Source organism: Adiantum capillus-veneris, chromosome 22 (assembly GCF_014529385.1).
Source record: "Adiantum capillus-veneris isolate H3 chromosome 22, ASM1452938v2, whole genome shotgun sequence".
Taxonomy (NCBI): Eukaryota; Viridiplantae; Streptophyta; class Polypodiopsida; order Polypodiales; family Pteridaceae; genus Adiantum; species Adiantum capillus-veneris.
In genome coordinates this window covers 86737458-86751150 of record NC_140952.1, presented here as the reverse complement: position 1 = coordinate 86751150, position 13693 = coordinate 86737458, and the positions used below count along the sequence as shown (strand labels likewise).

Below are 13693 nucleotides of genomic sequence, written 5' to 3'. Positions count from 1 at the left end.
ATATGGACATCATAGCATTCACTAGTAAGAAGACAAAAAACCACATGATTGTGTGCCACCATTTCTTTTTCCTCTATCAATGTTGCACTTAGACTCTCAGCTGCAGCCAAGCGCTTTTCAACTTCTTTTGAGATTCCATGCCTCCATTTTTTACTCCTCTTACATGATGAAGGAGTGGTTATACATTCACCCTCTCTTGGCACTATTACACACCGTAGTTGAAAACTTGCCTTTGAAAGGCCTGCATACTCCTCCTTTGAAATCATGGTACCAAGTTGAATTGGCCATGTTGTAGGTGTATCTGGCTTGTGATTGACTTGTTTGTCAACATTCCAAGTGTGTTCAACATTGTGGTTACAAAACCACATCCATTGAGCAAATGTTTTTCCATCGTATGTGCGCTCTGACCAAAATGATGGTGCGACCAACCCAGGACTTCGACTCTCAATTACATTCATACATTTTTTTCCTTTTTCTCTTCCAAAGCATTTTCTACGACAATGAATTGGCATGCACCTAAGGGCCCACATTGACCTGTGTATATCCTCTTCCAAAATATGAGCTGCATTGTCCACACCACCATCATCACCATCTTTATTACCAATGCTATGATATTTTGTACTTTCATTGTAAGTTGGTCCTTCTTCTTCGATAAAAGTTTCCTCCAATCTAGCTAAGTTATCCAGAGTCACATTGTTCATATTTGTGAAGTTAATTTTTCGTGGTCATCCGCATTGGCAGCGATCTCGTGACTCCATGATATACCCTGGTCGGTGTGAGCTATTTCCAAGGTTTGACCTCTTCTTTCTTTGCACCGATTCTTTGTCACCATGTAAAATTGGATCTTGGAGGTTAGTTTCATTATCATTCATTCCATGCAGCACACGAGTCACCGTAGCCGGGGTTGGAGTCAACCTTGATTGTGCTCTATTCAAGAGAGAGTGTATGTCTGTTCCAGTACCTATGTATCGTCCAGTCAAGTATCCCAACTGCTTTGCACATTGAAGATAGGAGTTGATGACATCTGTAACACAAGAATCATACAATGTGATATTTTTTTTTCCTCCCTCTCCAGAAAGCCAACTTGCATGTATACTCTCTGATAAGTTTGTAGTAGGGATAGCAGCACGATCCCATGGGCTCAACTCATCCTGAAACATTAGAAACATTAGTTGACAACATTAGCTCACAATATTTACTACATAATTGTGAGATTTATACCAAAAAAAAAACTCACATTTATGGAAATACCCCCCAATGTGAGATTCTATCTTCCCACCAGGAGAACCAAATTTTCAAAGGCACCAGATTCTCTATTGGAACACCATTCTCATAGCACCATCTCTTTATTGACCTAGCTTGCATTTGTGCTTCCAACAAAGTGTTACTTGTTCGCCATTTTTCACACAAAGAAATATGCTCCATTTGTTTTTCATTTGGAATGAGTGTCCTTGTTTTCTTTTGGAAACTTTTCTCCCAAAGGAACAAGCATGATCTTTCATGACCGTCCATTACATTGTCTGCTCCTCCATTGTAGACTGCTCGAATAACATTCCAATTGGTACCTGCCTCATCTACCATAAACCCAGTGAAATTTGAAATTGAATATCCATTCTCAACCATAAAAGAATTGAGACTTTTCCAAAATAATATTTGTGATTGTGTATCTTCCTCCTTGGTCTCACATATTGCAATAACCATCAAGCTCTTCATGCTGAGGCAAAAAGTATGCATGGTAAGACGTATTAGTCAATGATTAAATTATCACTTTTATATACATCTAGAAATTTATCACCTTGGGTCATAAACTGAGCATGACATGGTTGACCATCCTTCAACACGATGCGTATAGTCAAAATGGACCCAAGCATTATGCAGATCTCCTTGAACAGAACGATCCATGCGTCTTATTAAATCAACTCCTGAACCAGGACCTTTGGTGGACATCTTAAAAACAAAACATTTATCATGAAGTCCTCCTTGGCCAGGAAAACGACTCCCATGAAAAAATGGGAACAAACATTTTTTGGCCAGGAAAACGACTCCCATGAAAAAATGAGAACAAACATTTTTTCTTCAGTAAGAGAATATTGTCAAATCCATCTCCCACTACCACTGACCCTTCTTGTTTTTCTGAAGCAATGATAATCTTTAATCTGTTATGCATTAGAAAAAAGAATAATAAGTACTATACTAATAAATATTAACAAAAATAATGTATCCTTACCTTTGGTTTTGCACAAGTGGCGTCATGTCTTCTAGAAAGTTTTGAAGTTCTGCATCTCCCATAGAATGTCCCTTGTCAAGAATGAGTGAATCCATCAGAACTTGACGAGCCACAAACATTTGAATTTTTCGAGGACCACTAGATCGATCAATTTTCAACACTGTTTGGACTAATCCTCGGATTTTTTCTATGGTACCACGAGATGTACCTTTCTGCACATCATGCTCATGGTGGCCTATAGGCACTACCAATCTTGACATGTTGCAATCCCCTGGCAAAACGTAGTAAATTATGCATGGACATATAGCTTGACAAGTGACAACCTTGCCGCAATAATGACATGTAATCTTTGTCCTGTCTTCCTGAGCAAGGTAACCTTTTCCTATTGGTTTATCTAAATATCCATGAAAATATGCATTATTGAATTCTTTATTGTTTAAATAGTACTGACAAATATTTCTATGACATTCCAAGGAGCCCAAACAATAACTCATCCGAACTGGACACCCAATGGACATGTTGGTTGTTTGGGGGCTTGTCCATGTATGTCCATCAAATTTCTGCTCCATGCCACTCATTGACTTACATTTGCCAAAAGTTGATGGAAGTTCAAACACAAGATTCCCATTGTATTCTCTAGGTAGTTATTCCACTTTCACAGGCCCATGAGATTGTTTCATTAGGTCTTTCAATCGGTGAGATGTTGAAAAGGATAATATCCAATCCACCACACTTTTTACCTTTTTTGACAGTTTCTCATCACCGCTGTTGCTATCGAGGACAATATAATTCTTCTGCTGTTTTTGCAAATTTGTGTGCAAGTCTCCTTGGGTTGGTAGCTTGATAGCTTCAGCATAGAAAGCGCTTGTATTCAATAAGTTTGTATCCTCTGAGTCTTCCACATCATTGGTTTCCTTCTCTGTATGCACCATAGCATATCTTTTTGATATAGAAGCATCAAGAATGAATTGTTGATGGCCCTCCATATCAAAGTGAGACGGTGTTTCAACAAGGGTGACTTCAGATCCAAACTGTATTAGTGCATTCAATGTTTGAAATTGTCTGTGAGGTGGTAGTAAACTTTGCAAGAAATATGCACTAAGGAGGAGCTTTCCATCTCTAAGTTGAACCTCTCGTTCAATTTCTTGATCACCTATTGTCCAGGTGATGATGGATGCTCTTTCATCCATGCTAACAAGGTGGAGAAGACAGAGAGAAATAAGAAGTTAGTAAGGAGTTCAATATATGGAGACGGACATGGACAAATTGTTTTTAAGTAAGTTTCTATGCAAGTGTCATAATTGTTCGTTATTATGTTTTTTATTTGTTAAAAAAATTTAAGATTTCAATATATTTTTCCTTTTATAAGTGGTCAGAAAAAACCCACAGTCGAGATTGTCAAGCGGTGGTTACAGAGCTCACCTCCTTATGAGTGGTGTATAAAGAAACCACAATTTTCGATAATCTTTGGCACAAATCTCAAGTTTTTTAGTTAATGAGTTCATCTTCTTATGAGTAGGTGAAAAGACAGTGTATTTTAAGCGTATGAAATTGTGAAAACCCCCCTTGGATTTTGAACACCGAAAATTTTAGATTTTAAAATGTCGTTAATCATCAAAAAATTTACACAATATTTTAGTATGATCACCGACAAAAGCATCGAATTTTGACCTGAAAACCGGGAGAATATCAAGTTTGCCCTTAATTATTTTCACCGATTAGGTGCAGTGTTCGGGAAAAGTGTGCCGCTTAGCCTTGAGGGGAGTGCAAGAAGGAGAAAATTCCTCTTAAAATACATGGAAAATAGTATAATTTTTCAAGAAAATTGGCTAATAATGTAAAATTACTGGTTCAGATTTGTCTTGGAGGGATTTTTGTATGTTTGTATGTTTGTATGTTTCTAGCCCGGATATTTGATGTAATTTTCACCTAGGGCAACTTTTGTGTGCCTTGCTTTGCTTGGTTCTCCTACTCGGTGGACTTGCTGCATCTCCTGCGTGAAGCAAGGTACACACATGCTCCTCCCCCCCACAGCTCGGTAACCGTCAGCGTGCGCGCTGACGGTTGAGGAGCTTCAGTTTTTGCTTCAATTAATGCACTGTGTGAGCTCCCCAATCGTAAGTGCACGCACTGACGGTTAAGGAGCTTCAATTTTTGCTTCTTATGAGTTATGGTGTCAATTTGTTATGCAGCGCCAGATTTACGCTCAGTGCAAGAGAGCCATATCTGCAGGCGGGGTTCATCTATGACAGATCTGACCTGTAGGCTGAGTGAGCAGGGCTGCAGGGCCGCGGGGCTCATCAGGGGGAGACTAGGGAACGGCATGGACAACGTGCAGGGTTAGATTAAGGTATATTGTCTGCGGGCTCTCTCTCTTTACCAGATTTGGAGCAGCTCCATGGGGAGGGGGGTCATGAGGCATGGGAGGAGGGGGAGAAGGGACTGGTTAAGGAGGGGGTAACCATCTTTCATTAGGGGGTCATTGGGGGGTAGGTTATGGGGAGGAGGGATGATTCTGTAGAAGGGTCAAGGGAGGAGGGGGCCTTGTATTAAGGGCATGATCATGAGGATGATTTTGCAGAAGGGTCAAGGGAGGAGGGGGCCTTGTATTAAGGGCATCATCACCATAAGGAGAGAAGGGAGAAGGGTGGTGATCAAGGTGGGGATGAGAAAGAAAGCTAGTAGAAGAGGAAGAGGTTATCATATCTTTGCCTGCTTGTAATCCTGTTGATTTTCTTGCATCCCCCGTCGACCGACACATTCCTCAATGCGTCCCCCTTTGTCCAGTATCTCCGGAAGCTCTTGCAGAGGTACCGCGAGTGTAACAAGCTGTAATTATTGTAGTCGCACCTCGGACACCTCACTGCAGGGGGTTGATTGTTATTGGGATTAGTGGTGGTGCTATTTGTATTAGTATTGCTGTTGTTGGAAGGATTGTTGCTTAAGCTAGTGTTGTTTGTGTTAACTGTGTTCATATTATTTTGAGGTCTGATGAATCTTGGCCTTCCTCCTAGTTGCTTTGCATCTTGTTCATTTGTACCTAGAATTCTTGCCTTAATCAACTCCGTGTCTTGCATGGCAACCTGCAAATCACTTTACCATGAACCATCTCATTAAAATAAGCATATGAGCATCCAAACCTAGTAAGGCTAATGTTATCACCTCTGTGTCTTGCATGGAAACCTGCAAATCACTTTACCATGAACCCTCTCATTAAAATATGCATCTGAGCATCCAAACTTAGTAAGGCTAATCTTCCTCTTCGCCGTTGGTCATGTCCGACGTGGTTGGTTTTTTGTGTAATAATATTAGCCATTTGAACTTGATTCATAGCCGGAGCGTCCTCACTTGCGGTTGCAGCTAGAGGATACAACATTGAGCACTCCAGTGGACAAATCCGACGAGCGGGCAACAAATTTGGTACACTCTATCAAGTTCACACAAATTTAAGTCAGAGCTTTTCAAATGCAATGGAAGTTCACTTAAATGCATGTTATTATGGTGTTTGGCATGAAATGTAGCGGCATTAACAAGTGGTGCAAATTGTAGCCATTGTTTGAATGATGATGCATAATGATTTTTCAAATCTTTATTGATGTAGAAATTTATGGCTCCGAAAAGACGAGGCAGCAAGTCAATCAAGAGAACATTTGATTCTCCATGCATGACCTTGAGATCTGGTCCTACCAAGAGAAGGCATCCAATCGATCAAGAGGCATCTTCTCATGCAGTTGCTACTCATAGTCCTCATTTCAAACGAGGGGGAAAGAGACGTAGAAAATGCATCTTTGTTGATGATGAAGCTGTCGTGGAGGAAGGCTCTAACCATTTGGAGAGTGGGGATGATGTGAAAGGAGATGAGTCTCGAGAGCCGACAATGGAGGTTGAAACAGGTGAGGATGTTGAAGATGAAGGTTTAACAGAGTCTGATGGGATAGGTGAGGATGATGTGGCCCAACATTCTCGACACTTGGGAAAAAAAATCCCACTGGGGATTATGAAGGATGTGTTAAGTCAATTTTACTTACAATGAAGAAGCAACCCTCCACTTATACCTTTATGTCGTTTGGTTGCTCATGAAGCTGTTCGAGTGGCTACAGATTCTGCATCTTGGTTGATTCCTAGTTTTGACAATGTTGCTTACTTGGATACAATGGGATCTTTTTTGGTGTCGGTGAAAGATTCCTTCGGCTCTTACATGCCTATCACTCATCTTGTGGAAGGTAGTTGGGATAATATTTGGCAAGCTAAGAGTGTTTCATTTGATAATCAGCTCAATAAGGAGTGGCAAGAGCTTCGAGGGCATTTGTTTTTGGTATGGGATGGAAACCATCGGCTGAAAACATGGATGCGACGCATAAAAGAAGGTAAGAATTAACATCGATGCACTAATTGTTTGTTAGATTTAGTTGTACCTTCTTTTTTGGCTAATTTGGTGTTCTTTTGTCATGTATGGCATGATAATGAGGAATATCATGTGAGTGTGAGATGCCAATTTTTGGAAGTAGAAAAAAAAGGAGGCCGAACTATTACTTGCTCTTGACACCACTAATGTGTAAGTTGTAAATTTGTGGCCTTTTTGAATTTCTAAATTAATCTCGCTTTAAACTATTATTTTTCATTTGTTTATATATTTATTGTAGCATTTCACGATCAACAGTGAAACCAAATCTTGGCCATGAGATATACATGTTCCAAAAATTTGGTATCACCAATAAAGAGAGCATTCTTGCACGTCTCACTCAAGAGGACAGAAAGTGGGCTGAGATAGAGATGGCAGTTGAGAGTAGATTATATCAAGGAGTTCCTCCTTGGTATAATTCTCCTTGTGTGTTGATTTCTCAACTAGTTTGGAAGGTGAATTGTTGAATTGAGTATTAACTATATACATTTTTTAAGATTGTTTACGATTCATTCATTGAATGTAGTTGTGGTTATGTAGGATGATTTTAATGCATTTATTTCAAAGGAAACTGCAAAATTGAAAGCTCTTGGATTAGATAAGGTGGAGTTTGAAAGGCGATTGCAAAAGGCAACTAAACAAGAAGAAGCTCGATTGAAGGATAGAGGTTATAAGTTTTTGACACTTGACAATCCAGTTCATGGAGAGGAATTTTTTGAGTTGCTCTTTGATGTGAAGTGGGATGATCCATCCATGGTAAAAATCACACGAGACAAGTTAAATGCTTTGTGCTCCTCAAAACTACCTTCTGAAAATGCTTTTTACTAGTTTTTTGTTTATGTTTTTGAATTCTAATGAAAATAGTGACATTATGAATAGTATATGAATATACTTATATAAGATGGTGTTTAATTTTTTGATATATTTTGGTCTTTAATGAAGAAAAAAATATATATTGAAGATGATGAGTCTTACAAAGGCCAAAGATCCAGTCTTCCCACTTTGGTGATGTGAAGCACTTTAGGGCTTACATTAGAAAAGAAGTCTATTGGGCTCACATGCATAATGAAGCTGTGCTGATAATAAGAAGGTTGGAGGTTGAAGAGTTCAAATTGCCAGATGGATTTGAAGATTTTTTCAAGGTTGTTTTCTAAACTAGTCACTTTTTTCTATTAAATGTGGATTTTATTGCATTGTTTTATGATTTGAATGACTATCATAGGTGCAATTAATAAATCATGGCTTGCAAGATTTTCCTCAACTTTTAGGAGATATTAAAAGTGCAGGGGACTTTTCCAAAATGCCTGAGCTACAAGAGTCTTGTAAAAGGATTTTATATAGTTGAAATTTCATGAACCAACAATGTCTTTGGCTCTTATTGAAATTATTTTGCTCAAAAGATTAAATATTGTTATGGTGTAGATGGATGTGTGAATGTGTTTTAAACGATACACTTGCTACTATGCCTATGGTTACTGAAGATTGGTCAAAGCTAGAGGATGAAAATACTATGTATCCCGGTTCTATGGTAGAGAAGGGTATTTCTATGTGGGAGTGTAGAATTTGCCCATGGTGGTTGGACTACCCTTTGGGGGTGATCCCAAAGCAAGAACTAGACTTACATGGAAGTAAGTGTAACACTTTTCTTTTTACCTCAAGTTAATTCTCATATTATTACATTCTTCTATTATAATATATTCATTTTTCCTATTATCATTCAAGTCCACCAGTCTTGAACTCGTTAGCATTTAATCTCTCTCTCTCTCTCTCTCTCTCTCTCTCTCTCTCTCTCTCTCTCTCTCATGCATGAAAAAATGCACAAGAAAGTATGTTCTAGTTTTTTATAAATGACTTGAGTTTGTAAATGCTAAATTAATTTTCATTATATCATTAAAATTTTCTTGTGGTAGAGTTTTTGGAAGAGAATAAAGACAAAGATAAAAACCAATCTGCTTCTTTAGAGCACTTAGAAGACATGGATCACAATCATGACTTGGCCATGGATGGGGGCTCACAAAGAACACAAGAAATAAATCACTCACTACCTCTTCAAAGAGAGCACCATAATCATGCGAGTGGGTCAAACATGGGTGACCACAACAAAACAACCTATCCATTAGGAGGGCTAAAGATTGACATGCCTAAAGAAAGCAGTGAAAAAAGCGTTTCAATAGTGGTTGAGTCATTCATGGAGCGACCAACTTCATCAAGGCGACCAACCTCATGGAATACCGGCAAGTTTCTACTTGTTAAATATTTAATTTTTGATAGTGCAAAACAATTCTATATTACTTGTAATTAAAATAAATTTTTAATGAAAAACTGTAGGTTTTCAATTTTTGACTGTGGTAGATGCTCTTCTAGTTGATACGGCTAATGTTGATGATTTTTCCATTCAAAGGTAAAAGAAAGGTTTTGTGGCTTGTGTTATCAATATCAATAGAATGTTCAAGGTGGATGGTGAACTAAAACAAACGTTTTGTGTGTAGCATTAAAAAAATTTTGAGCACTCAAAGTCTTGGCTTGTATCACCATTGTGGAGCACCTTGTCGTGAGGTGTTTCGTCTTATCTTTGCGGATTTCCCTACTTCTTTGTTGGTGGATGGTTTAGGCCCAATTCGAGCAGGTTACTCAAAGTTTTTGTTTATGCCTTTTGTTTTGATCAATATCACTTGAAAAACTCATTATAAACATCTTTTCAAAGGTGGATTAAACAAAAAAATTCCACAATGGAATATATTTTTTCCTTCTCTTGTGCAAGGTGTGATGGATGTAGCAGAACCTTTCTTGGCAGATGAAGGCTTTTTCGTGACTCTATGTCTTGCACAACATATTGGAGAGATTATTACCCATGCTATAAAGGCTGGGTTACGACTTCATCGCACATGGACTCTCGTGTGTAATGGGGGATATAGACACCCAGATACCCTAGAGGAGGTGAATCAAAATACCATGTTGTTGTGAAAGATTGCATTATTTACTTGATTTTGATTCAAGTGTGTACAATGTATGCTTATATGTAGGTAATTGATCTCACGGTGGGATTTTTTTGTCGAGCGGATGTTGCTATACCCACATACAATAGGGAGGCAGGAGAGAGAGTCTCTCCTCGCATGTTTCCTGCATCACGAAGATTTTTAATGGAGGAGCATCAAGAACGCACCATTGTTCTTGATATACCTATCAGAGGTGGAGCAGAGAGGTCACCCGACTTCTACAGGTGAGAAGATAATCATTTTAATGTAAATTGAGCTTTAATTTATAGTTGAAAAATGACTTACATATTTTAAATTTGCATGTGTAGATGGCTCTTGGCAACCTTCACGAATGACTCAGATTATGTACTCGATGTGTTTTCAGGATGTGGAGGTCTTGGCAAGGCATGTGGTGAGGTTTATCGATATTGTTTGTGCTTGGAGGAGGATGACATAGTCTATGAGGAGTGTCTCAAAAAGGTGGTTTGTGGTCCATATGTGGAAAAGAGAGTTTAGTATCACATCCATAGTTTTTTGAAACAATTATTGAACACACTCTCTATTTTTTGTTTCAAGAATGTTGACATAGTACATCTAGGGTTTTATTGTGCATGTTCTTGAAGTGATTTTAATTGCATTGCTTTTGTGAACTATCTACTCTTTCTAACATCCATATCAAACACTAATGCAGACACCTTGTTAAGCTTTGTTTTGAATACAGATTTCTTTGAATGCTCTCTCTCTCTCTCTCTCTCTCTCTCTCTCTCTCTCTAGACTAGCATATTTAAAGAGAGTAAGCCTGAATAAGGATTTCTTTGAATTCTCTCTCTCTCTCTCTCTCTCTCTCTCTCTCTCTCTCTAGACTAGCATATTTAAAGAGAGTAAGTCTGAATAAGGATTTCTTTGAATGCTCTCTCTCTCTCTCTCTCTCTCTCTCCCCTTTCTATAGCCTAGCATATTTAAAGAGAGTATGTTTGAGGCGTTTAATTATTCAATGTGAGGTGATGTTGTCCTATTGAATATTTCTAGGTGAATTGCAAGAATGTAAAAGATGTTGAAACAAAATGGAAAAATGCTTTAAATAAAGCAAAAAGCTCAAAATAGTTTTACATTTCATGAAAAAGCTCGAAATGGAAAGCTCGCAAAAAAAAAGCACCTAACTTATAATTATTCTTCAAGATACCGATGGCACTTTTAATGAGATTTTTATGCCGATGTAATCAATCATCATATTTATGGAATTCAAGCATCTCTAGTCAGTCAGTTCTTTTGAGATTCAAATCGTCTATGGTGTTTTACAAGTCTAGTTGTTATCATATGTGAAATATCTGATTACCAAGTGAAAGATGAGACAATAAGCTATAGACAAAAGAGAAATAAGGAAGGAGGAAGTAAATTGGGTACAAAAAGAAGGAGATAATGCAAGATTAATTGAAAGATCAAAATGAAATCCTTAACTGTCAAGAACATGGTATCAGTTGGATGATATCAATAGAGAAATGAGTCAATGCTCAAAAATGGAAAAAGTTAAAGTCTAGTTAAGAATGATAAGATTTTTACAAAGCATATTGAGGCTAGATAGAGAGCGAAGTGAAGAAATGATCTTTAGACCTAACAAGAGTAACACAATCCGGTCACAGCAAAGGAAAAATACCTAGTGAGTAAGATCACATTCAGTAATTAAAGTAACCTCGAGTCATTAAGACTTGTTTATGAATAATACTTTTGAGTCAGCGCTAAAAATGGAAGAGAAGTGTATTATTCAAGGTCCATACTAGCTCCACTTTCCTTTAATCTAAATACTCTAAAGTTACTGACCATCTTCGATCATAAGTTGACCAAAGATGGAGTCTGTCTACTCTCTAAAGCATGTCCCGAGCTGAGGACAACTCTTTCTTTTTGTTGGGGAGTTTGTAAGGTCGCTCCCTAAACTCTAGAGCCATTAGGAACTTTTTCAGCCTAGAAAATAATTTAGAAAAAGCAAGACCGACAAAGAAGCCATGTGGACAACGAGACTTTACTCCAGAATGAAAAGACAAGGATATTTCGGATAAGAAATTACGTCATCCCCATATTTTTCCAAAAAGATTGAGATTATTTTTATACTTCTTCGTCAAAAGCCGCGTGGGAACTGATCACGATCGGGAACTAGGAGAAAAAGGGACTAACTTAATTGAAAGATAAAGTTAAGAGATAAGAAGTAAGAAGAAAATTGGGGTCCAAGAGGAATTAAGAAGAGAATTGGGGTCCAATAGCATTTGAGAAGAGAAATAGGGTCCAATAGCATTTGAGAAGAGAATTTGGGGTCCAATAGGAATTGGGAGGAGAATTGGGATCCAATATGAATTGAGAAGAGAAATTGGGGTCCAATAGGAATTGAGAAGAGAATTACACCCACCTTTTTCCTATATAAGCACCCCCCTCTCCTTTGTATTTTTACACACACATATTGATAAGCTACTTGCATACTTGCCATGCTCAACATTATGCTTAAGTAAATCAAGGTTTCCATTAAACCTTGCTCTTGCTCTCTCCCTCTCTTGAAGGCCAAACCCTCAACCCTCTCCCTCTCTTGAAGGCCGAACCCTCAACCCTCTTCCTATCTTGAAGGCCAAACCCTTGAGGATTTTGTGAAGAAGCTTCTCTCTCCAACCTCTTCACCATAAATCCTTTTCCTTCTTGCTTGAACTCACATCTCTTCAAGAAGGACTTCAACCTCATTTCCCTCTTGTTTAAAGGAGTTAATATTCATTTCTAGTAGGATTAATTAATCCATGTGTTTTAATACTAGGAAGGTTTATGTGCATCATTTCAGGTTTAAGCTTTAATGGAAACCTTGCAATTAGGGTCAAGTGATAAGAGTATCTACGCATCATAAAGTTAAGCTTCAAAGGTAGATTTTCTCTCGTAAGCTAAGCTTTAATGGTAACTTTGCACTTAGATGTAAGCTTTAGTGATTACCTTGCATTTTTAGGTTTTAAGCTTTAATGGAAACTTTGCAATTAAGGTTAAGTGATAAGAGTATCTACGCATCATAAAGTTAATCTACAAAGGTAGATTTGCTCTCGTAAGCTAAGCTTTAATGGTAACTTTGCACTTAGATGTAAGCTTTAGTGATTACCTTGCATTTTTAGGTTTTAAGCTTTAATGGAAACCTTGCAATTAGGGCAAGTGATAAGAGTATCTATGCATCATAAAGTTAAGCTTCAAAGGTAGATTTTCTCTCGTAAGTAAAGCTTTAATGGTAACTTTACACTTAGGTGTAAGCTTTAGTGACTACCTTGCATTTTTAGGTTTAAGCTTTAATGGAAACCTCGAAAATAGGTTAAGTGCTAAGAGTATCTATACATGATTAAGTTAAGTTTCAAAGGTAGATTTGTAATCTTAAGCTAAGCATCAATGGTAACTTTGCACTTAGGTGTAAGCTTTAGTGACTACCTTGTATTTTAGGTTTAAGCTTTAATGGAAAGCTCGAAAACTCATAAATTATAGGATGACCTTCTAGCTTCCTAAAATGGAAAGCTAGGTACCATAAGAAAAGAGTAGTTGTCTAAGCTCGATAGAAGTAGTTCAATTTTTGGTATTGAAGAGTATTTCTAAAGTTTTCAATTTCAAGTTTGCTTGCAAATACGGGATGGGGGAGATAGGGGATAACTTCACGGAATTGATCTCCGTGTTGTTTGAACCGAAAACTCTACTAGCTTCCATGGAGATGCCCCATGGATGGCAAAGGATTGTAGAAAGCTGGGAATCGATAAAACGGGGATTGAACTTAAAAAAGTTGACATTTTCGAAGAGACATTAACCATCAAATGCCTATGGCAAAAAACTCGCTTGTATTTTCTAAATAAACTTGGCTAGTAGATAATTAATGAAAGTAGGAATTAAGGTTGATAAATGAATGAACCTGGAAATTACCAACTAGGAGTTAAAAAAACGAATCTCGAGAGGTGATAGGGATAAACCATTGCAAAACATAGATTTAACTAGGAGTTTTGAAGATTGTCTAGAAATGACCGGGAACCAAGATGGATCTTTGTGGGGTCAATTTGATTGAAAGGCCGGCCCATTGAGGGGATTCTCTTGGGG

At 37.9% G+C, this 13693-nt stretch overlaps 1 protein-coding gene across 1 annotated transcript; it reads left to right on the top strand.

Moving 5' to 3' along the window:
* The first annotated feature begins 9769 nt into the window (after positions 1-9769).
* On the top strand, positions 9770-10120 carry LOC147429723 (uncharacterized). Its single transcript, XM_086494933.1, has 2 exons — positions 9770-9849; positions 9934-10120. The coding sequence occupies exons 1-2, from the start codon at positions 9770-9772 to the stop codon at positions 10118-10120; spliced, it is 267 nt and encodes an 88-aa protein (XP_086351059.1).
* Positions 10121-13693: the final 3573 nt, after the last annotated feature.